At 45.0% G+C, this 15,664-nt stretch overlaps 1 protein-coding gene across 1 annotated transcript in view; it reads right to left on the minus strand.

Moving 5' to 3' along the window:
- RALGAPA2 (Ral GTPase activating protein catalytic subunit alpha 2) overlaps positions 1 to 15,439 on the minus strand; it is a 207,574-nt gene extending 192,135 nt beyond the window's left edge. Inside the window, exon 1 of the mRNA XM_065893630.1 lies at positions 15,334 to 15,439. Coding sequence (XP_065749702.1) covers positions 15,334 to 15,439 — 106 coding nt within the window. The remainder of the gene's footprint in view (positions 1 to 15,333) is intronic.
- Positions 15,440 to 15,664: the final 225 nt, after the last annotated feature.

Consider the following 15,664-nt stretch of genomic DNA (forward strand, 5'->3'; position numbering starts at 1 on the left):
CCAGTCAGTTTCACCCTTAATTCAACTGAAAGTATTTATTTGAGCACAGGTCACGTGCCAGATAGCAAAGATTTTTTTAAGTTGTTGGTTTAAGTACTGAATAGATGCGAAAGAATATGTTTTGTACGTGTGCAACTGATGCTGTATAATAAAACAAGCACTTTAAACCCACCCACCAACTCAATCAAGCATCCCCCAACCCCCACTTTACGGGGCTCCACACTATTCATCCAGTTCTCAGCCCTCTCTGGGGCCAATAGCTGGTGCGCACGTACCTCTGCGCCCAAGCACCACGGAAGGAAGAGGAGCCTAGAACGCCGACATAATACTTTTGGAATCACGTGGAGGCCTAAACCACATATTCCTGTTTGTAGGAAATGAAATGAACTCACATTTTAGCTCTGCTGATAACTGTGTTTTCTACATACATTATTACAGCCATGTTGGACTGTTCTATCTCCGTAGAATTTAAACTGAAAGCGAGAGTGGCCTGGAGTAAATGATCCCGCTTTCCCTCCTGCCCCCTCGCCCAGCCACTCCCACGGCAGACCTTTCCTCTTCCTAATGGAGCCCCTGTTTGTTCAGGGACCATCCACCCCGCAAATCCGTGTGCCCTTCGTGGGGGTGGGACCTGATGCTGCTGAGCCAGTTACTGTGGCAATAGCCCCCTGCCAGCTATGAGTTTAGACTCAAGCCCGTGACCCAGTGCTGGTCAACAAGCAAGGGGAAGAATTCTGGTGGAGATGCCTGGAAAAGGGTCATTGCTCTTAAAGGGACACAAAGCAGAAGTGCTTCTTTCTTCCTGCCTCTGGACGCTGTTCCGTCCGGGTGCGATGCCTCCAGTGCATTTTGCCACTCAGGGGACAAACCTGCCAGGCAGAGGACACTAAGGAGGGCAAAGCAGGGAGGGGAGAGCGTGCGGATGGGCACGTCACTGAGCTGCCATGCCAGCTGGCTCGGGGGACCACCTGCTTTGGGACTGCTTTCTATAGGAGAAAAAATTCTTCATCATTTATGTTTATATTTGGGTTTTCTGTTACCTATATCCAAAAACATCCTTGTAGATACTGAAGTAAAATCTGACAGTAAAACAGGAAACAAATCCTAGTATAATTGAAAGGTTGTAGAAGTTATATTCATCCCACTTCGTTTCCTAAGATGTATTATTTTCATTTCTTTATACCTATATGGTAGCTAGGTGCAAAAAGTAAAATTCTTAGAAGTCAGAAAGATGTTAACACTTTGTTATCCTGGATTGATAGTCCCCATGTAAAAGTGATTCTGATAAAGATATACTCCACGTACCTAGAGCTCTAGTTTTTAAAAGTAGAGCTATTTTTATCTTAAACATTTTTGACACACCTGTCTCAAATGCAGGACTCTAAAACATTATTTTTAACAGATATCACGTGCCAACACAATAAAACAAAATATATACACCAATGAAATATAATGTTCAAATCTAATGTGTTTTATATACATGTATTTTTTATGAAGTATAGTTGATGTACAGTATTATGTTACAGGTATACAATATAGTAATTCAGTTTTTAAAGGTTATAGTTTATATTTATTATAAAATATTGGTTACATTCCCTGTGTTGTACAATATATCCTTGTAGTTTAATTTATACATAACAGTTTATATATTTTCATATATCTATTTCTTTTGTAGGAATCAAGTTTCATCCGATTTTTTAAGGCGATGCATAACTACTTCTACTTTTCTTGATCTGAATTGGCCTATATTACAGTCAAAACCACTCACTAGGGAAAGAGTTGGAGATAGAAATAGATAAAACAGGAGCTAAACGGTAACCTCTCCTGCTCCATTTCTAACAAGTAAGGCAGCAGAAAAGTGGTGCTGAGGGCAGAGAGCCGTCTTACTTACGTCAAATAATTATTATTAATAAGCATAACGGCTTACAAAAGGGCTTTGTATATATTAACTCAATTAAACCTCCCACAGCCCTAGGAAGCAGGTACTGTCCCACCACTAGATGAGGGTCAGAGAGGTTAGGTCCCCGCCAGGAGTCGAACCCAGGCAGTCCGGCTCCCGCACCGCTTACCTAAGTACATCTAACGTTAGCTGAAAGTGATGGAGGAGGGGCAGGGAAGTACACCTGGAAACACAAGGTTTTTAAGTCCATAGGAGAGAGCTGGTAGAAGTCCCGGAACTAAATAGATACTAAACCCCAGAGGGGACCCAGAAGTTGGTTTATTTAGGACACCAGAGCCAGCTTGCAAGGGGAATGGCCTTCCTCCATGACAGGTTAAAAGGGCGGCCTTTCTGTGAAGCTAATTCCGCAGAGACTGAGACGGCCCTCCCCAAGGAGCTCTCTTTACTTCCAGAAAATCATCCCACTGTCCCCTGCCGCATCAGCAGCTGCAACACCGTCAGCCCCGCTCATCCTTCATATAAGAAACCAAAGGCCCCTCCGGCCGCCGGGCAGCCACCCTGCTCCCGCCAAGCCAGGGCCTGCTGACAGCATGGAAGGGCCTGGAACTGCCAACCTGAAGAATGGGCAGTGGATAATCTGTTGCGTGAGTCCAGTGGGACCCGATAGGGCCATTGAAGTATCATGTAAGCCTTCATTTACTCATGTGAAAAATGTCCAAGGCGTGTTAGGTCAAAAATACAGTGTCAGCCCACGTATAACAACTATTCATGTAAGACTGTGTTTATGTGTGTACCTACAAGACACAGGGAGAGAGGCTGCACGTAAGCAACAAGAAGAACAGAAAGCATGTTTACCAAAATTTTAACAATGGTTATCAGAGACTGCAGAACATGAAGAGCTTTTTCATACTTAAATTATTTTTTGCTTATTCATATTATTCAAATGTTTATAATGAGTATGTAAAATTTTATAACCAGAAAACAACTACTATTTTTCAGAAAAAACTATTATTCATTTCAGAAAAAAAAAAAAGCTGCCAGAGTATTTAGAAAGAACTTGTTTTCAAAGCCTGACTTTGTACCATAAAAAAGAACAGCAGACATGACATCAGCCATAGTTCCCTCCAAACGTGTCTTACTTTTGAACCCTGAAGAACACTGAAGACCTAAACAATACGTACAGTAGTATCTTTGCCAAGACTAAAATGCCCTAAAAACAGAAAATAATTTAAATTTCCTCTGCCCAACATTGGCGTTAGACCTCTTCTGCAATAACACGTACGTTGTACATAATGTCTTGTAATGATCTAGGTGTAGAGGACTTCTGCTGTCTTTAGAGAAAGCTATGTTTCTCTAATTGTCATTTACTGAAAAGGTAGAAAAATGATACGGTCGGGCAGGAAGAAACAGTCTCTGTCCAGCCACTCAACAGCTTGAACTGAATAGCAACAAGCAAAGGTGTGACACCTCTGAATGCAAAAACGTGATGAAATTTCCAATCACCGGCAGGTTCACTTACAAGACCTGGTGGCCTTAGCACACGTCAAGTCCTGTTTAAACCTGGACTGATCACCGACCGCGGAGCAGACTCCCCTTGGGCGCACGCTCAGCAGCAACACCAGGTCCTAGAACCCACACGTCTTTTCAATTAACACTGAGCCAAAGACCAAGACTCCCTCAGGCCTTTGCATTAAGAAACAACCTAGGGGGAGTCCCGTGGTGGTCTAGTGGTTAGGATTCGGGCTTTCACTACCTTAAGGCCCAGGTTCAATCCCGGGTCAGGGAACTGAGATCCTCCAAGCTGTGGGGCGTAGCCAAAACAAACAAAATTTATTTTGAAATGGCTCAAGTTCTTAAAAAAAGAAACACAACTTAGAGCACAAACAGTGTTCTAATTTAGCAGGTACCTGAAACTGAGCCCGTCTGCTGCCTTTCTCACCATTCAGAGATTAATTAACATTGCACTGACCCATCAACGTTTTCCTGTGCTCATTCATTTTCAGCCACTGGCTGATCTCCATTTCTTGTCAGCATCAGGGCACTTTCAAAGGTACCTACTCTTTGGCTCTTACTAGAATTTGGGGCGACGTAGTAAGCGCATCTACACACTATCACAAGCTCGGTCTGATGTGTGGCCCCATCTCACGTCTGGCACACTCAAGCATTCCTGCCCCACTGGCCACAGTGGTCCTGGCCTGTCTCCTTATCGGGACCCACTGCTGCAACAAGGAAGGACCAGCCACGTGTGCCAGCTAGGGCTCCCCGGCCACGGCTGGCTTCTCCTCTCCAGCACTGCTTCTTTCTCTCCCCTCTTCTCTTTTCTGTCTGCAGTCACTGTTCCGTTTGGGGGCAAAGGCCATCTCCCTAGGTGTCATTTCTTCATTTGTGACTTATGTATACACATACATTTTGAACATCTATTTATTATAATTTTTCCTATTAATGTTTGGGGGATATAACTATTTCCTCTCCTCTAAGTTTCAAGTTATTTTTCCAGTTCATTATTTACTTTTTACTTCAGTTAAAGATGATATGTTTGTATATGTATTTATTTTAGGAGCAGGAAGAAAGGAATGGAACCATTCTCTCAAAAGTAAGTATCTGCAATATGACACACGCACACACATATACACACATGCATACACACACGCACATACACACACACATACACAGAAAGACTATGTAATACTTTACTCCCACTCTGGGAGCTCAGCATAAGCTCTACTCTACCAAGCCTCTCTGGCCCAAACACATCCTCATCTTATCAGATACAGAATCCATGGAATAAAGAGGTTTACACTGTCGGCACCGGAAATATGACCAGACAGAATGAAAATACACTAACCCCTTTAGAAAGCTGTAAGGAAGCAACATGTGTCCTCAGCTCCCCTCTCTTCCATGCAGTCCTGAAAATACTATCAAGATTTCACTGGAAGAATGTTCACCACTAGTTATAACAGGCCCTTTTCGGGGGATGGTAATTCAGTTTTGGTTTTTGTAAATTTAAAATTTGACAACAGTGTCTCTCCCATTTTGTTTCCATGAAAAAATATCTGGGGTGCTTGCCTAAGCCTCACCCAAGCCTGTCCTTACCCACAGCCCTCTGGCCCCGCTGGCCCTCAGCCTCCACCCCAGTCAAGGTTTCCCCAACCTCTTCTCCCTTTTGTCCACAGAAATCGTCCTTTCTTAAAGCTCTTCCTCTTGGATCCAGGGGGTGGGTCTGACAGTGCACGCACACATGGGAGGAGAGAGGGCTCTGTCAGGAGAACTTAATTCGTGGTCTTGAATCTTTTTTTTTTTTTCTGGCTGTGCCACGCGCCATATAGCATCTTAGTTCCCAACCAGGGATCGAACCCACGCCCCTGCATTGGAAACGCAGAGTCTTAGCCACTGGACCACCAGGGAAGTCCCTCGAATCATTACTTTAATGATGGGAACTTCTGGCTGGGGCAGGAAGGCTTCTAGAAATTTTTCTAAACATCCATACCGGTGGTCGCTACTCTCCCCCAGACTGAGATCCATCTATGTGGAAATCACATTCTTGGATTTTCAGAATGCAAGCTCAGGCGTGCCCAGTGCTGTGTACAATGCCTGGCACATGGTTGGGGTTGGATAAAAAATAACTGTTAAATGAATAAAGGGACTCTGGAGCCAGCTGCCTGGGTTCAAATCCTGACTCTGTCACTTACTAGCTGTGCAACCGTAGACAACGTTCTCAACTTCTCTGGGTCTTATTGGTAAAATGGGGATAATAACATTCCCTATCCCACTTGGAAGAGGATTAAATGCATTAACACATGTGAAGTGTTTCTGGCGGTACTTGGCACATGGAAAGCGCTGATTAAATGCTACTTATTATTATTACAAATAAGAAAGTATGTCACCAAAAGGAATCAAGATGTACGAGAAGCTGCTGGTGTTCTCAACGTTATTTAGTATCAATATCACTTAGTGAGAGAGATCAGGCAGAACACAGTTAAGTAGAATACAAAACCAAAGGCTATAAATGCCAAATGGAAGGCACAAAATGCTATAGGAATTCTGAGGAAAGATCGTTTCAGCGAAAAGGGACGAAGGCACTTTGTGTGAAGATGTAATATACCTCTGCCGGCTCCTGGAAGAGTTTTACATGACAGGTTGGCTGACACCTCTGGGAAAAGGGACGGCGTATTAGTTTGGGTTCTCCGAAAAGCAGACACCAAGACAGGAGTGGACACGCAGGAGGTTTACTGAGGGAGCTGTCTGTGAAGGATGAAGGGGAGGACCTGAGAAGGGAGGTCTGACCCCTGCACAGAAGAGGAGAGGGGAGGAGGGCTGAGGAGGAAGAGGCAGCACAGGTCTGAAAAGCTGCCGGCCAGGCCAACAGGGAGCCCTTGAGACAAAGTCTCCCTTCAGAGGCATCTGGGTCTCAAAGGAACGGCCACATCAGTACCCCTGCGTGCTCAGTAACTGGCTGGGAGGAGCCCAGGAAGAGCTCAGCTTTGGCTACACAGTGGTGGTGAATCCAAGGGCAGCATTGGGAGCAACGGCCAGTGACGCTCCCCGGAGCACAGCTGATCTGAATGCTCACCCTCACAGCTCCCACAGCTGGGCACAAGCATTGTCCCTAGTACCTCCTGTGTCCTTGAGAGCCAGGTTGAGCCTCAATAAATAAATGACATCACTGAAACTCAAACACAAGACAACACCAACGGGTTCCTTATCTTTTTCAAAAGGGATTTTTTTTTAACTAAACCACAGTTGCAAAAACAAAATCAAAGTACATATTGACTGTTAAAGATTACAACTACTTGGGCTTCCCTGGTGGCACAGTGGTTAAGAATCCGCCTGCCAATGCAGGGGACATAGGTTCGAGCCCTGGTCCGGGAAGATCCCACATGCTGCGGAGCAACGAAGCCTGTGCACCACAACTACTGAGCCTGCGCTCTAGAGCCCTCGAGCCACAACTACTGAGCCTGCAAGCCACAACTACTGAAGCCCGCGCGCCTAGAACCTGTGCTCTGCAACAAGAGAAGCCACCGCAATGAGAAGCCCATGCACCGCAACGAAGAGTAGCCCTGACTCACCGCAACTAGAGAAAGCCCACGCACAGAAACAAAGACCCAACACAGCCAAAAAATACACAAAAAAATTAAAAATAATTAAAAAAAAAAAAGATTACAACTACTTTTAAAATAGTGTTCAGTATCTTTCAGACGTGGTTTCAGTTTCTAAAACAACATAAAGGACATAAAATCGTTATGAAACATCTCTGCTAAATATCAAAGTTAAAATTCTGGAATGAGGATTCAGAACTAATGCAGAAACAAAGCTCTGCTAAGAACCTAGAGGGTAATAAATCCTTAAGAAAGCAATTTGATCAAATGAGAATATGAGAAAACATTTTGCAAAAGTGTGAAGTGCTACATGAATGTGAGCTATCGATACAGTCAAGTTACGTCTTAGGTGGGGTTAAGTCACGTGAAAGGTAAAAATGGAGAAAATCACAATTACCCTTAAACATGAGAGGCACACCCAGCTGGGAGGATGTTCCCACAGTGACAGACATGAAGGAAAGAAGACCTCTGAGGACACAGCAAAGTCCCTTGTCCCTCCTCATGCCACCATGCAGGCACATGGTCGCTGAGTGGAAGGGCAGGCAGCATCCACATCACTTAAACTGTGCCCATTTTATTTATATAGATACACATCATATATATTTATATTTATATTATATATATAAATATATATACACATACACACACACATACACACACAGACCCATCCATCCTCGATCTGTACTTTCCCAGTCTCTTCCTGGCATATTAATGTGTACTCTTCCCATTGCAAGGCCCAGAAATCTTATATGACTCAAGCCGGCTAGAGCAAAAACAGGGTGCTCCAGGCTCCTACAACTGAGAAGCTCGGGGTGGGGATGGCGCAGACAGGGCTGGGCCCCTCAGCTCACACAGGGTCCACGGACACTCCTCACTCTCCGTCTCTCCTCTCTGCTTCCCTCTGACTGTGAATTCAATTTGAGGTGTGTGCTCCCCACATGGAGGGAAAGATGAACACTGGCAGCCCAGGCTACATCCTCCTGGTTTGTAATCCGAATGGATGGGAGCTCTCACCCGCCAGGAATCCATGTTTCAAACCTCAGGGAGACTGGGACTCCTGGACTATCACCGAGGGAAGGCACTGGATTTGGTGGCTCAACTCTTCCCCGGATTCCAAACGTCCACCCATGGCACAGGGTAAAGGACAGTGTGCACTTAGCCACGTGGTGGCCACACCATCACCTCTGCACAAGCTCCTCTCTCAGCAGTCCTCTTGCCCCCAGCCTGCCCACCTGGGAAACCCATGTTCATTACTCCAGACCCACCTCAGCCCCGCCCCCCTAAGGAAGCACTGGCAGCCTCTCCAAGGGGCCCTTCTGCTGTGCCTCCTCTACACCTGCAGCCACCTGTACAGTCCCACCCACCACGCGCACTCCCCACCCCTACCCCATCCCCACACCCCAGCACTAACATCCTCGTGGTAAACGCAGCTGTTTACCTGTCTGTCTCCCCTAACAAACAGTAAATCCTGGGCTTGTGCCTTATTGATCTCTGAAGACACAGCCCTACCAAGCAGACACACACACACACACACACACACACACACACACGCACACACGCACATACGGACTCGAAAAAATGTACGTGAAACTGAATTTTTTAAAAATCCAAGAACAAGATAGTTGCTTACTACATTTATATATTAATTATTCTTGATTTTACAGTAGAGTAACATATTCCTTCTTTTAAAAATAATTTTAAAATTTAAATTGAATCAATTTGCTATTTTGAAAGCAATAAACTGTTCTCTAGTTTCATCTGTGGCACTTAGAGTCCAAAGATCAGTGCTCTAAACAGCTAGTAAAAGTATTTATGTCCATCTGCAAATAAAGCACTTACAAACAAAATAAAAATACAAATTATAAAAGTTTACATCAAAATATTCCAGACCTACCAATTATCTCTCTTCCCAGAATAAAGGTCAAAGGCAACCTTTTCTAGTTATCTCAAACAAAACATCTGAGCTCAGTCAGACTTTTATCCTAGGTCCACCTTTCTCACTTCAGAAGGCTAGACAATTTCAAGCACTAGGCGCAGGGATGGCGTATTTGTGTGACATATATGTGTCCAAAGTTCATTTTACATTCCAGAAGTTACAGATATAAAATGTTAGTAACCGGTGAAAAATGAGCAAAGGGAGCATTAGGGCAAAATCGCTTTAATTAAGACAAGGTCAACTGAGAGAAACCATCCCAAGACTGTCTGAAGGGCCTGGAGTTATACCCCCAGCTTTGCTCTGGTTGCAGAATGTCCATGTGGCACTAATGTCCATGCAAATATTTTACCACCTGTAAGGCCTGCCAAGGGCACCGAGAGGCCAGTGAACACGAAAACACAGAAGGAGTCCTTTTATCTTCTGCCATGTTCAAGTCAAATATGGCCTCAAGTCTCCCTAGAAGAATACGGTAAAGCAGACTAGGCAGAGAGCAGCAAAACTCAAAGCGACATTTCTGGGAGATGCGCAAAAACTGCTTGGCTTTTGTTTACAAGTTAACATTCACTCTGGTGGGTAAATATATTTTCTGGTATGTAAATATGCTTGCGTCAGGTAACTAGCAAAAGCTCGACACAGGCTGTATAATCCTATGACCCCCAGCTCTGCCCCTTAGAGACAGGGAGCTGGCAGACAAGGAGCCCACCTCCGGGAGCCTCAGTCTCCCCATCTCGAGGTCTGCGGTGGGAACACTACCTTCATCACAGGTTGTAGGACGATCCAGTGAGATCACGATGCTAATAACCATGCCATAGCTTTCTAACCCCTCATTAAGCTCCAGACCCCACATCCAGCACCTCCCAGACAGTTCCATTTGTATCTCACCTTCTTCTCAAACTCAACACACATCAGCACCAAACTCATCTTGCTCTGTCGTTAGCCAGAGTCTCCTCCCAACTCTTCTGGCTCTATCCAAGACACCTCCACTCCCCCAAATACCTAACACCAATTATCAAATTCTAACAACGCAGTTTATTGCTAGTCAGATTGCAAAGGAAGTGGCTGCCTCAACCCTCGCTGCCTGCAGGGCAATGGGAGCGACACTGAGGACAGCACTGTGGGACAGCACTGTGGGTCGAGGCATAAACGCAGCAGTCTGACCTCCATGGAATCTAATCCAAGAAAATAATGCAAAATGCAGGAGAAGCCACCTCCCAAGATGTTCAGAGTAGTTATTATTTACACCAGAGAAAGAAAGAAAAAGAGAGAAAAAGCGAGAGAGGAAAAAAAGAGGGAGAGATGAAGGAAGGAAACTATTTAACTACCCAAGAAATGGTAAGCTAAATTATGGTACATCGCCTCAACAAACATCTGTAGTTAATAAGAATAAAAGGAACAAAACATGGGGAAATGCTAAAAGTAAGCTTAAAAGGCAACGTTTAAAATTGTAAGTGAACTTGTCCCTACTTAAAGCAACAGATGCACAAAAGGAAACGTCAAAATGTTCAGTTTTGCTCTATGGGCATATAGAGCCTCTGTGAGCAACTGTTCTCTCCTCTCTGGTTCCAGATATTTGGTCTGAACCCTGGTGTCACTAGATTTGACTGGCCTGTGGCCCCTGACCCCAAACCTCTTCTCCTTCAGATTAATCACTCCTCTCCCAGCTTCTGCAAACCTTATGTTCATTCCTCCCTGAGAATCGCTTGTCCTGCCACAGGGTCCTTCGTGGCCCCGCCCCTCCTGTCCAGGCCCCAGCCCCTGTCTGTTCCTTCGTCACCAGTCTTCTCAGTATCTCCCTGCCTTCCCACTGGCCCCATCCATTTATCCTGGCCCTGCCGGCAGAGAGGCAGTGCTTGAATATTACCATTTGACCTGCTAAGAATTCTCCAGTGGGCCCTCTCACCTGCAGGATAAGATCTGAGCTTCTAACTGCGGCAAACAAGGCCCTTTCTGATCTGGCCCCAACCTGCCTCAGCTCCTACCGGTCAGGTCACCTCTCCTCCCCTCCCCCATGACCCCGAAGTCCAACTCGCTGTCCTGCCCTTACCCCTGGCCTACACACCACTTTGGTGACTGCTCTGACACTGTGGACGCCCTCAGGGCCAGGGTTCCAGCACCCAATCCTCAGTGCCCGAGGTTCCTCAACCTCCCGCATCATCACTGTGTATTTCCACCACCAGCTCCTCCCCACCTCGGCCCGAAATGCTCTCCCCCTCGACTCTCCCCAAGTCTAACCCTGCTCTGTCCAGCATGCCGCGCTGGCTACCTGTGGCTCCTGAGCTCTTGAAATGCCACTGGCCCGACCGGAGACGTGCTGCACCCATACAGTACACATGGGATTTCAAAGACTTGCTATCAAAAAATGATGGAAAAAACTGAACATTTTACTTTCATTACCTGTTGATGTAACACATATTAGATGTATGGGGTTAAAAATATATAGATATTATTAAAATTAATTTCACCTGTTTCTTTTTACTTTTTTAGATGTGGCTACCAGAGCATTTTTAATCACACCTGTGGCTGACATCTGTTTCTATTGGACAGAACAAGTCTAACCATTCTTCAGGGTCTCCTTCAAGATGCCCCTATCTTTGTTCTTAATGATCTTTTCTGCCCCTAGAAATCCTATAATGGAGTCCACCGTACATAAGCCACTATCTAATTACATAACACACTACGTGCTTACTAGTATTTTACATCTATTCTTCCTGCCACATCAATGCCATTTCTAAATCCTATTTTGGGACTCACAGTAGGCACTCAACTTGTAATTAGACATGGAATCTTTGCTGCAGCAAGACAGCAGTTTACAGAATGTTTTTTTAGTTTTGTTTTGTTTATTTATTTATTTTCCCAAGGATGATTTCAACAATGTAAGGAGACCTGGGAGTCAGGGGACCTATCAGCTCTTTGTTCTTCCTCTAAATTACATAATTCATACACAACGTTGAGTGCATGGCTTGGCCCCCAGTAAGCCCTGCCTGTGTCTCAGTTTCCCCTCCCCCTTTAAAATAAAGTTAAGGGCTTCCCTGGTGGCACAGTGGTTGAGAGTCCACCTGCTGAGGCAGGGGACACGGGTTCGTGCCCAGGTCCGGGAAGATCCCACATGCCTCGGAGTGGCTGGGCCCGTGAGCCATGGCCGCTGAGCCTGTGCTCCACAACGGGAGAGGCCACAACAGTGAGAGGTCTGCGTACTGCAAAAAAATTAAATTAAATTAAATTAACATTAAATAAAATAAAGTTAATAATACCAGACCAATCTACAATATATAGGCAGGTCAAAGTAGCTAAGCAAGTTCTAACTGGAGTCATTACCATGATATGAAGAAATACTCTACTTTTCACAGCTAACTGTATCTTTCTCAGCCAGCTGTCTTAAATACAGACTAATTTTTATGAAGAGGGAGCAAATCCATCACAATTATTAAAATAAGAAAGGAGACGGGACAACCTATCAAATCGCTTGTCCTATTCTACTAACGACAGGAAAACAGTAATGACAGAGTTAACTGTTACATGTCCACTCCAAGCTGAAGTAGCTTATACATCACACTCACAGACATCACCATACTCATTTACAGAGTAAAGAAACTAAGGTTCAAAGACAGGCTGAGTAATTGGTCCAAAGTCATGCAGCTGCAGGCTACAGATCCAGGTCAAGTGCTATTAACTTTGTATGTAAAAAATAACATCGTTATTATCACTGGAAAATATATGAAAAGCAAGAGTATTATCAAAATATACAAATAAAAATACAATAATAATTTCTATTCATTTCCTTCAAATAGTTTCTTTTTTTTTTTGCAAATATACTTTTTTTTCTCCCAGTTTTATGGAGACATAATTGAAATACAGCACTGTATAAGTTTAAGGGGCACAGCATAATGATTTGACTTATATACACCATGAAATGATTATCACAGAAAGTTTAGTGAACATCCATCATCTCGTATAGATACAAAAGGAATGAAATAGGAAAAAAAATGTTTTTCCTTGGGATGAGAATGCTTAGGATTTACTCTTTTAACAACTTCCATATGCAACATACAGGAGTGTTAATTACAGTTACCATGCTGTACATTACATTCCTAGGACTTACTTTATAACTGGAAGTGTGTACCTTTTGACTAACTTCATCCAATCATCCCCCCACACCCTGCCTCTGGTAACCACAAATCTGGTCTCTTTTTCTTTTTCTTTTTAATTTTTATTGGAGTATGGTTGATTTACAATGTTGTGTTAGTTTCTGCTGTACAGCAAAATGAATCAGTTATACATATACATATACATATATCCCCTCTTTTTTAGATTCTTTTCCCATATAAGTCATTCCAGAGTATTGAGTAGAGTTCCCTGTGCTATACAGTAGGTCCTCATTAGTTATCTATTCTACATATAGTAGTGTGTTTATGTCAACCCCAATTCAAACAGTTTCTTGATCTTGGCTAAATCCTATTTTTCAGATGAAAAGGACTTTTTTCCTAGTAGACTTTTCCTTAAAGTAGCAAACCAGTAGGATATGCGACGTGGTGGGACTAGTACATTGCTGTACTATTTTTCTTTAAAGCCTTTCAACCACAGTCATAAGTGAAAGTTTACATGAAACATTATGAACTAGAACTCCTCAGACACATTTACAAAAATCTAGTACCTACAGATAAGATTACAGTAATAAATGAAGTAAACTGGGCCAGTCCACCAGCGATGCATCAACAAAAACCAACATACATAAAGAAATATCACAGAGCCTCTCCACGCTGCGAAACTGAGGTCAGATGGCTCAATGAAAGGACAAAAGAAAGTTCCTCAAAATAAGACACACATCTTCAACTGAAACCACAGAGCCTTGAAAACTAACTACTTTCTCAGAACAGTAACAATGTACTACTGTGTGTCTCTAAGAAAACGAACATCTAGGTTTAATTGCGTCTGCCTTTGCAAAATGTAGCCAACTTAATCCTGTAGACTTGGACAGAACAAAAGTTCAAGCTCTCTACCACAGAAAAAGTCCCCAAGTATCAACTGCTTTAAAATACCACTCTACTCTCCTTTATCAAAAAATGTCCCTGCAGGAGGTGTTATCAGTCACTACTAAGAACCCCACACAATGCGTCCTGTGTGCTCCTGGTATTTTAGTACAGGAAGTAGAAAGTTCAGTTTACCAAGAACACCGAATTTCACTTACAAAAGTCTTGAAAACTAATCCCTCTAACAGCACTTAATTTACATTTCATTCCAAGCTGACCCAGACAGGCGGAATCTCAAGGAATCCGAGAATATAAAAAACTTCACTTGGCAAAACCAGGTGTGTGGATTTGTTGTTTTCCTTAGAGGTACTTCACGGGGTATAAATAGAAATCATTTGCAAATTTTAATCTCATGAACAAGATCTTTATTTAAAATTCTCACCTATATGATGAATTCTGTTATACCATATTTCCTCAAGTGACAGACACATTAAGACTTTGTGCCCTAAATCAGGTGATTTTGCTCATTTTAAGAATAAAAAAAAGACATCTAGAAGAAACATAAAGTATCTTTTTCTCAGCCCGCAAATAACACAAAGACAAGTCTGTCTATAGACAGCAAAGGTGTTTCCACCTTAAACACAAGTTAAGACTAAGGAGGTAAGAAGAGAAAACAAAACAGCATAGCAAACCAGCTACAGATCACAGGTGGCAGGGGACAGGAAGCCTTGGGAACACTTAACACCCACAGGGGTGAGTTTCATCCCAGGTCAAGTGCAGGCCGACCTGGGCTCTGCAGAACCTCCACCCAGAGGGCTCATAAAAACGGAAGAAGGCACATAACCATCAGTGTCATCCTGACAATAAAGGAGAAGCAGCCTCCTTGAACCCAGGAAAGTCACCCCTCCCTCCAAGCAGACACGAGGAGCCCCCTTCATACCAAGAACACAAAGAAAATGAAGCAGCCAGACCCATGGGAAGAGAGACGGCACTTAAATTTATCCCGGGGCCACTTGGGGGCTCAGTCTGTTCGGGGATCGGACTCAAAAGTAAAAATAAAATTGAAGTGGGGGCGTGGGGGGAGGAGGAGATGACAGTTCAATTAAGTCCGTGCTGGGACCACTTGGGGTCTCAGTCTACTTAGGGTCTCGGACTTAAAAATAAAAATTAAAAACTGGGAGGGAAGATGACAGTTCGATGTGTGCGTGAGAGGACCCCCGGGCGTCCAGGGTTTGCTGGGGAGGGGACCGTCCCGGCCGCGCCCGACCCCGAGGCCACCCGGCGAGAATCTGGGGTAAGTTTACACTAGAGGGCGACGGGCAAGCCCGCGGGCCAGGCTGCCCGCTTCCCGGGAACAACGCCGGGGCCCGGGCAGAGGGTCTGCGCCCCCCGCCCCGGCATCCCGCGCCGACCCCCGCCCGCGCCGCGCCTCACCCAGCAGCGCCCGCAGGTGCTTCAGGCGGGTCAGCACGTCCTTCTTGGGGTCCAGCACCTTCTGCGTGGACTTCTTCACATCCCCGTGGCTCCTTCGGGAGAACATCCCGCCGCGGGGAGCCCGGGCCCCGCCGGCGGGGCAGGAGGCGCCTGCGCCGCGCGAGTCACCGCATAGGGTCTGGCTGGCGCGTGTCTCCCGGGCCGCCCGCCGCCGCCGCCCGCCGCCGCTACGGCTGTGGCTCCAGGAAGGAGGGGCGGGCCTGGCCGGCGAGGGGCGGAGCAGGAAGGCGGTGTCGACACTGAACCCATCGCCCCGCCCCACGGGAGGTGC

This window comes from Phocoena phocoena, chromosome 15, assembly GCF_963924675.1.
Source record: "Phocoena phocoena chromosome 15, mPhoPho1.1, whole genome shotgun sequence".
In the NCBI taxonomy this organism is placed as follows: domain Eukaryota; kingdom Metazoa; phylum Chordata; class Mammalia; order Artiodactyla; family Phocoenidae; genus Phocoena; species Phocoena phocoena.